Genomic DNA, 9,637 nt, shown 5'->3' on the forward strand with positions numbered 1-9,637 from the left:
AGACCAGACGGGCATCTCCCTGTCCGGTGACATGTTCAGGCCAGACGGGCATCTCCCTGTCCGGTGACATGTTCAGGCCAGACGGGCATCTCCCTGTCCGGTGACATGTTCAGACCAGACGGGCATCTCCCTGTCCGGTGACATGTTCAGGCCAGACGGGCATCTCCCTGTCCGGTGACATGTTCAGACCAGACGGGCATCTCCCTGTCCGGTGACATGTTCAGGCCAGACGGGCATCTCCCTGTCCGGTGACATGTTCAGGCCAGACGGGCATCTCCCTGTCCGGTGACATGTTCAGACCAGACGGGCATCTCCCTGTCCGGTGACATGTTCAGACCAGACGGGCATCTCCCTGTCCGGTGACATGTTCAGACCAGACGGGCATCTCCCCGTCCGGTGACATGTTCAGACCAGACGGGCATCTCCCTGTCCGGTGACATGTTCAGACCAGACGGGCATCTCCCCGTCCGGTGACATGTTCAGACCAGACGGGCATCTCCCTGTCCGGTGACATGTCCACACCTCTTTCTATTGATTGGATTGTAACATAATTGGGTCATGATTACAGGGTGTACTGCTTAAGCAATATTCCTTGAGTTAAGAACAAGCGACGGTGTCAATAGACGCACTCTGAAACGCTCACACTTTACAAAGATCTGTGATTGGTTAAAAAAAAAAAAAGGATGCCTTCTTCTCCTCAGTAGCCATATCTGTGTGTGTGATATTATGATGATGATAATGATGATGATGATGATTCTGTCCTACTGTGAAGATCTCTTCTGATTCCTCATTCTAGAGAAATGTTCTGGATTTCAAAGGATTCTAGTGATTTGTGAGATAACTGGAGACACATATATTCTTTCATACATATTCTTGATAAACACGTTTTCCTGTTGTATAGTCAAATGGGTGTCTGGAGTGGGTTTGTATAAGAAGTGATGATTCCTGTGAATATGAAGGACATGGAAAAGCAACTCTGGAATGCAAGTTGTTTTCATCTGTATTTTCTTACAATAACTGTGTATATCCTGTAGCAAGTCCAGTGGCTTAATTTCTTTAGAGAAACTGTTTTGGGTTTGTTTAGTCCAATCCCCATTGAGTGTAATGCTGCTGGAAGACCATGTGACCTGCTCCATCCTATCGTGTGATTGAGCTGGCTCCGTGTCATTTCTCAGGAAGAGATTGGAATTCAGTTGGTAAATCAGGGTCTCCCAGGGCTGGTGGTCAGTGTGTATTTGTTGTGTGTGTGCTTTGTGTGTGTGTGCTTTGTGTGTGTGTGTGTGTGTGTGTGTGTGTGTGTGTGTGTGTGTGTGTGTGTGTGTGTGTGTGTGTGTGTGTGTGTGTGTGTGCGTGTGTGCCTGTGTGTGTGTGTGTCAGTGTTTGTACAGGTGTGTGTGTGTGTGTGTGTGTGTGTGTGTGTGTGTGTGTGTGTGTGGTTGAGTGCAGGTCAATTAAAGTGCTTCCTATTCTCCTTGGTTGATATGCTGGCCTTTCTTCACTATGGTCAAGTAGCCTCATGGACACTCTGTACATAATCAAACAGCCACTTGTACTTGAAAATGGCCATTTGTGTTTGTACAGAAATGATTAATGAAAATATTCCTGTACGCATGCAGACATAATTTATTCGTATAATATATATATATATATATATATATATATATATATATAATTTCCACTTGTATTAATTTGTATTTATTTTATTTATCTATTGATTGATTTAGGCCTATTGATTGATTAATTTATTTTTTACTGTTTGGATTTTGTTAAGTGGTCTCTCATGCTATTCTGATCTTATGTTGTATTGTATAGAAATTATTGTGTGCATATGATCAACAACACAGAATAAAATGATATTGAACTCTCCAGTCTGGTATAATTGATATGAATAACTGATATGAATATGACATTATGCGGAAAAGTGGATGGACGTTGCGTATTGGTATTCACGCAGTACCACTTGCTGCTATTGTTGATGACCACCAGAGGTCGCCTCTGAGCTACAACACAATGAGCGTGTGTGTGCATGTCTGTGTGCGTGTGTGTGTGTGTGTGTGTGTGTGTGTGTGGTGGTGGTGGTGGTGGGGGGGTGGGGGGGGGGGGGGGTGACAGTGACGGTCTACAAGCTTTGTTATCCACCATGCATATTATGTAATAAATAAAATAATTAAGATTAAGAAAGAAAGAAGTTAAGAAAGAACGAAGGAAAGAAAGAACGAAGGAAATAAAGAAAGAGAAAGAAAGAAAGAAAGAAAGAAAGAAAGAGAAAAAGAAAGAAAGAAAGAAAGAAAGAATAGCAACAGTACCTCATAGTTGTTGCTGCCATGTTGTGCAGGCAAATGACATTCAAGTTCATCATTATCTTCACACTTTTTGGGTTTTATGAACAGCTAAATGGCAAATTCCAACAAAATAATTATATATTTGCATCACGGTGGATTAATAGAAAACAATTCACTGTAGATTTTGAGTAAAGCGCCTCTTTAACCGCACAGGTTACCGGATTAGATTTTACTGTTTTTATACATAAATATGTACCGACCCATATGGTGATAGAGATCTTCTTCACTTTTCACTGAAGCGGATGTCAAATTGCCAATTGGCCACTGTATCTTAGACGGATTTAAAGGGTTTAGTAGCGGAGGGGAGTCCAGACAGAACGGTCTTCCCAGGTCTCCCGCGCTGTCTTAACTTGTAGGACGCTTGAATATCTCTCTAATCTCCCCGCGGGCCACAACAGCCCCAGGGCTCCGTCCGTCCGGAGATTCAGATTAACGCTCAAATCAATTAGGCCAAGCAATAGTAAATCAATAGGTAATCTCCTTAATCTCACGGAGTATAAACTAAATGTGTTTTTGTTTTGCTCAGGCAATATTTATGGCAATTACATGATTTAGGTGGATGGGGGGGGGGGGGGTAGTAGGTATTTTAGCTGCCTAAGTGTCATTAAGCCTGCAGGGTGGAATATGCACCATCAGAAATTAAATGTGAATCCCACAAAGACGAGATCACCTCAGACTTCCAGACAACAACATGTTTGCTTACATTGTGTGTTAACATCACTTGCATGTAGTGGCGAACTGTGCCGGTGGAAAATTGGAAGACAATAGGCTGTATCACACAGGAGATTATTCTTAGAACTTTTGTGTGCATTCATCTCTATCAATGAGTCACGTCTCCTGTGTCCCCGCGAGAGGACCGTTCTAATTTGTCTGCAATCTGGAGAGCGAGAGCGGCCCGCGCGCTATGGCCGTGGCGCAGGGCGCATATGGCGGGGTTCCCAGGGATCCCGGTGTTCTCCTGCTCCCAGCCAGACCTGACACTCTGACCCCCTCAAACAGGCCATGAAAACGCATGGTCGTGGTCGTCAATGGCACTTCACCAGCAAAGCCTTTTCAGGTACCAGGTCACTTGAAAATGTCAGATGAAAAGAAAAGCGTGCGGATACAATAAAGGCAACTGCGCGACGCAAGGCTGGAAGTGCGTCGGTTTGGTGGCGGGGTCTCGAGACTCGTCTGCTGGGTCTCGTGGTGTTAGAGAGACAACATTTGAAGTCGTGCACGAGCCTCATAATGTCACAAGAGAAAATAGTCAATTTGATTAATTGATTTGAAAATGCTATTCATTATTTCATTTTTGGTGGAATTAAATTGTAGCCTACATTTAATCCGACGGGTGACTTGGATAAATGAAATAGGGTGAATAAGAATCATTCGTTCGTATTGCTTTTACACATTATTTTTCTCCAAAATGTGGCTTTCACTCCACGCAACCATCTTTTATATTTAATTCCTTTGTCATGTAGCCTACACAGTACATTATTAAACACTTTTCTGCTTTGGAACCTACAAATGGGCTTCTCATCGGGTTAAATGATCAAGGTGCAAATTAAGCCGTCACTGTCCCTTAATCCGTTTAATTTGTCATTTTATAATCTATTTGTCTAATCCCTTTAGAGCCGAAGATTACATGGATTTATGATGGCGCTCCACTGGGAGGGATTAAGTTCCATTTACAATTGGCTTCTTTTCGCTTTCTGAGGACTTTCAAAGTTTCTAACATAACTTTAACAGTATCACGTGATGTGTTGTGGAGTAGTTAAAACACACACCCACGACACATCCACAATAAGACTAAATGTAAGCCTAATATCTAAAATGACGTTGTGGATTATGCGCCACACATGGCTATAGTCCTTGTATGAATTGTAACACACCGTGACCTTCGGTACGAGGTCTCATTTATAATGTCCACCATTCGACCGTCTGCTCGCGAGCACCAAGTGTTGTGATTCCCATGCCATGCTCGCTCTGCAGCGTGCGCGGGCACACAGATATGTCACAGCTGAATTGATCGTGTGACGCTGCCGGTCACGGTCCTGTCTACGGGAATCGGTGAAAGGGTCCGCGTGCTTAACGACCAGTCCCTGTGCTCGGGACAGGTACCAGTCTCGCGCAATGGATGTTCATTTTCCTGTGCGTAAACTACCAACTAAAACAATTCTGTGATTAGGTTTAGGCTATCAATCAGTCATCAATCAATCAGCCATTAAACCAATAGCTCGTCTGTTCTTAGTAGGGCCTAAATGAGTCTAAAGTGCCAAATGTGAACCTAAACTCAGGCTAACCTATATCTTAATATTAATATGATTTTTTGTCGATTGCAGTTATCCTAAGAGCGCACACAGTGGATAGAGAGCGGATCCAGCGAGCTGCATGCTCATTTATTACCGAACAAGTCGTATTGACTGGCGAGAGGCGCAAGTGGTGTTCTTCCCACGACCGTGCCCCGTGTTGCAGCTTGCGGAGAGGCGCAACAGCCCCTGGCTGCCTTAAAAGACTTTGTTTCCTCCCCCGGCAAACAAAGTGACCCCCTCCATCTCGGCCTGAATGGGAGTGAATAGGCCTGCTTAAAGAGACCGACCAGTCGGTAGTTCAGGTACCGGCGTAATTTGTTGTGAGGTGTTTTGACAAACGGTCTCCCGGGCCACCACTGTGATGCCTTTCTCCATACCAGCCCGGCCATAATAAAGCCGTCCTCGGTGTCACGAGTGGCCTGTCGCCTCTTGGCTGGTGTAGCGTATTTATTTCAGTTAGTTAGATGGTCACTTGTCGGCCTAAATAAAATAGAGAGTTATGTTAAGCTCTTTTGAGGATTCTGGCATGACATTGGAATAGGCTATAGGCGGAATTCATTTGGGGGGGGGGGGGGGGTGTTACGCAAGAGTAAATCTCAACTAAAAAATAAAGTGTTTTTTTTTAAGTTAAATGATTGATGACTCTTCTAGGCCTGTATGTTTTCGATAAGAAACGTATTTTTTAAATATTAGCCTGATTTAGGAAGACATAGCCTACAGTAACTTTGGCCAATAGCCTATTTAACATGGACGATGCATGCACCTGAACTGCTTTCCAAAATAAATGGACTTTGAAAGCCTTCACAGCGGTTCACTAATACCTGTTGCACTGTTGTTTGACTCCTTGTTGTTATCAAACGAATTATACAATCAATCAAAACCAAACTTTTCTGAAGACCAATAAAACATAGCCTATCTCAGGTAGTTAGTTGGCGAACATTCCCAACATGTTCTGCTAATGTTTGCACATTCTTAGAGCATTTTTAGAATAAACGATATCTGGGATGTAGCCTAGTTCGTACACGTTATCATTTGCCTTGCACGTGCACAGTGGAAACCTTATTTTGCAGCATCAGACTGCTGGCACTTGAATAACTTTGCGCAGCAGATTTAGACGTTGTTTTAACAGATATGAGCACCTCTTGACATAAATGGCTCGTTTACTCTTCCATAGTGGGCTATAGCAGCTTGCCTATGTCGTTATTGAGGTGCGAGAAACGCCCCCGCACCTTGTCAGTCAAGTGGTCTCTCATTCTCTGCTGATTGTCGCGTGAACAGCCAAGTGTCACTGCGCTGACATCAGTGCGCTCAATAAAACCTATGATTGATGAACACATCACTTCCCCCCCTTGTCTATCTCCGAGATGACGTGTCATTTCAATGACATTGTTCACAACCGTTTGCCCTGTGATGTGTCTATGGAGGAAGGACTCGTAATATTCCACGGTGGCCTCATAATTGAGTCCTCAATAATGAGTTCAGCGGGCTGCAGGCACGAGTGGTCGGTTATTGAAAGAGACGGGTACCTGTGCCTTCAGGAGGTGACAGGGCAGCCAGTTTGTCTGTCGTTTTAATTGCTAGAAATGTGCTTTGTTCACTTCAGTCTTAATCGTTTAAAAGGGACGCAAGGCGGGCCAGAAAGAGAGACTCAAATAAAAGCCCACTCGACTAGAATACGTCGATGTTCTTGTGAAATCTCGAAATGGAGCTGTTGTCCTAGGCTATTGACAGTGGGACAGCCTATGTCAAATCAGTCACCAACACAAGCACATACGTGTGCAACAACCAAAGGTCACATGTTGCACAAGCATGCGGATGTTTACTTTTCAGAAAGGTTGATTAGCAATTGCATGTTAATTCCTGTTTTTTCAAACTGTATAGTCCTCGTACATGCATGGGCATATCAGGTTCCATTCACAAAGCCTAACATAGGCTAGGCCTGATATAGCCTAATAAAAATAATAATAATAATAATAATAATAACAATATGGTGATGTTATAAAGTAGGCCTATTAATAAGAAATCCAAATCGAAATCTGGATAAAATAAATATACCTCAGTAGGCTATCCATGAAATGTTGCTCAGCAAATCCAAAACATTGCTATCCAAATGCCCCGGGTTGGTTATGAGTGAGTGTGCGTTTGGGCAAAGGCATATATCTGGGCTATAACCTGCCTCCATAAGCTGTATAAGTGCACAATGTCAACAAAATAAAACATGAAAATGCTTATGCCTCAGGTGATTCCACGATATCCACCAAAAAGCATTAATGTAGAGTGGCAATAATCACAAATGGTAGTTGTCCGTTTTAATTGTTTGCATGTTTAAGTTTTATTGTTCAGGCTTTCAATATTCCATTTCAGACTTGTGGTTGATATTGTAAATGTTTTGGTAGCCATGCAGCCCCATGGACTAGAACAGGGCTGTTGTTGCAGACGCAGAGGGGGGCGTGGTGGGGCCGGATTATCTCTGGAGGTGCACCCTCCGCCGCGAGCCTAGTGTACACTCTGCGCTGATTGGTTGGCGCTCCTGGTTAATGGCACGCGACTATGGATGTAGTTATAAAGAGTCCTCGCGTGCCACCCCTCAGCTGAACCAACTCTTGACCATCCGGAGGACAGAGCAAACTCCTTGTTACTGGGCAACAAGAAAAGACAACTACAAAAATGGACACCGTCTTGGATCCATTTACCGGACTGGACTCCTTCTCCTCCCCTTACTTCGAGGACGACGAGTTCTTCACAGACCAGTCCTCCAGGGACCACCTGGACGCGGACGAGTTTCTGGACGACGACGTCGACTTCCTCACCAGCCACTTCCAAGACTATTACAAAGACAGCAGGATAACGCACGACGGGGACTACTGTGACATTGGCAACTTCTCCTTCTCCTCCTCCTCCTCCTCCACGTTCTCGTACGGAGGCGCAGACAGCACCTCGGAGGTGGGCGGAGAGGAAGGGCCGCTGCTGAAGAGGCGGAGGCGCATGAGGTCCGACATGGAGATGCAGCAGCTGCGCCAGGCGGCCAACGTGCGGGAGCGACGGAGGATGCAGTCCATCAACGACGCGTTCGAGGGGCTGCGCACCCACATCCCCACCCTGCCCTACGAGAAGAGGCTGTCCAAGGTGGACACGCTGCGGCTCGCCATCGGATACATCAACTTCCTCGCTGAGCTGGTGCAGTCCGACATGCCCATCCGCAACTCCAACAGTGAAACACTGGCCCAACCCAAAAAAGTGATCATTTGTCACAGAGGGACAAGTAAGTCAAGTTTATTTTACTTCTTGATTACGTCGATAATAGGGTATTTATTAGTCGGTTATGTTGGTTTGCTTGGAGATGAATCGTTATTCATCACATTGTCTCCCTCAGGGTCTCCGTCTCCTAGTGATCCAGACTTTGGGCTCCCTCCCCTCGCGGGACACTCGCTCTCGTGGACGGACGAGAAGCAGCTGAAGGACCAGAACATCATTAGGACAGCTAAAGTGTGGACACCAGAAGACCCGCGAAAAGTGCACAGCAAATCTTCGTTGAGAAACATTGAAAACGAGCCTCCACTCTTAATTGCATAAATTAAATTTTGTTTTGTATACAGTACTACACACACATTGTAAATGTGAATGAAAGTTTGTCCATATTAATGGATGCATGTTAATAGGCTATAAGCGTATGTATCGTTGATTCATTTTTTTGTAAATATTTATGTCAATGTCTCTATGTTTTCAAATTCAGGCAACTGGCAATCATGTAGCAATAATGTATTTAATTGTTTTTTTAATTACATAATATATGTCTTAAGTTAATGTTGATGAATGGGCCTATATGAGAAACAAACTATTTTTATACTTGAGTTGTAAGATTATTTATATTTATATGCAATCTACGAATAAATGCTCTTAATTATGATTTGATTTTGTTGTTGATGAAAACAATCACGCTCACTCCCAAATAATCATTAATGATTGTGAACAAAATACTACTTATTCAGCCTAATTCGAATACCTAACAACATGAACATGAGCTAATTTACATGAGCTAATTCACACTCATAGAATGATAAACTTGTAGATTACTGCAAACATGTCACTGCGAATGACTATTGGAGTGGAATGACTTCACACATGCACTGAAGCCAATTTTAGATTTGTAATGATCTGTTTAACAGACGAATATCAAGAAGCTTGAAAACTCCTAGAACAAAGGTAGCTACTAATTGTGAGGTTGAAAACTCCTAGAACAAGGGTAGCTACTAATAGTGAGGTTAATAACTCCTAGAACAAAGGTAGCTACTAATAGTGAGGTTGAAAACTCCTAGAACAAAGGTAGCTATATAGTGAGGTTGCTGTAGGGGATGCCATAGGTTATCACTAACATAGGCCTACACTGAAAATCTTACGAAATATTCATATGCAAAGCAGATGTTAATGGCAACAAACATGAATACACATGAGACGAGTGTTTAAAACCTGCATGCATGTAGCCTAGCAGTGCTGGGGTACATTGTTGAAAGGGGCATGGCTAACCGGATGGCTGAGTGTAAAAGCTGATGGTGTGAATGCCCTGCCAGGTGCTCCGGACCAGGGTTTTCCCGTGGTAGCGGCATCCTTCCAACATGCTCCCTTGCCACGTCTCTACGTCAGCGGCAGCTTATGGAGGCAGGTTATAGCCCAGATATATGCCTTTGCCCAAACGCACTCACTCATAACCAACCCGGGGCATTTGGATAGCAAAGTTTTGGATTTGCTGAGCAACATTTCATGGATAGCCTACTGAGGTATATTTATTTTATCCAGATTTCGATTTGGATTTCTTATTAATAGCCTACTTTATTACTATCACCATATTGTTATTATTAGCCTATTATTATTATTATTATTATTATTATTAATCGGCTATTATTATTATTATTATTATTGCTACTATTATTATCATTATTATTATTTATTATTATTATTATTCGATTGTCACTAATACCATTATTAGCATAACGCCTATAATGG

At 43.4% G+C, this 9,637-nt stretch overlaps 1 protein-coding gene across 1 annotated transcript; it reads left to right on the forward strand.

Annotated features, from left to right (window-relative positions):
• Positions 1 to 7,303: 7,303 nt before the first annotated feature.
• On the forward strand, positions 7,304 to 8,209 carry ptf1a (pancreas associated transcription factor 1a; the record flags this gene model as incomplete). Its single annotated transcript, XM_084457761.1, has 2 exons — positions 7,304 to 7,898; positions 8,010 to 8,209. 2 exons carry the CDS (start codon positions 7,304 to 7,306, stop codon positions 8,207 to 8,209), a joined length of 795 nt encoding a protein of 264 aa, XP_084313887.1.
• Between the last annotated feature and the right edge of the window lie 1,428 nt (positions 8,210 to 9,637).

Source organism: Borostomias antarcticus (genome assembly GCF_949987555.1).
Source record: "Borostomias antarcticus genome assembly, chromosome: 24".
NCBI classification, from domain to species: domain Eukaryota; kingdom Metazoa; phylum Chordata; class Actinopteri; order Stomiiformes; family Stomiidae; genus Borostomias; species Borostomias antarcticus.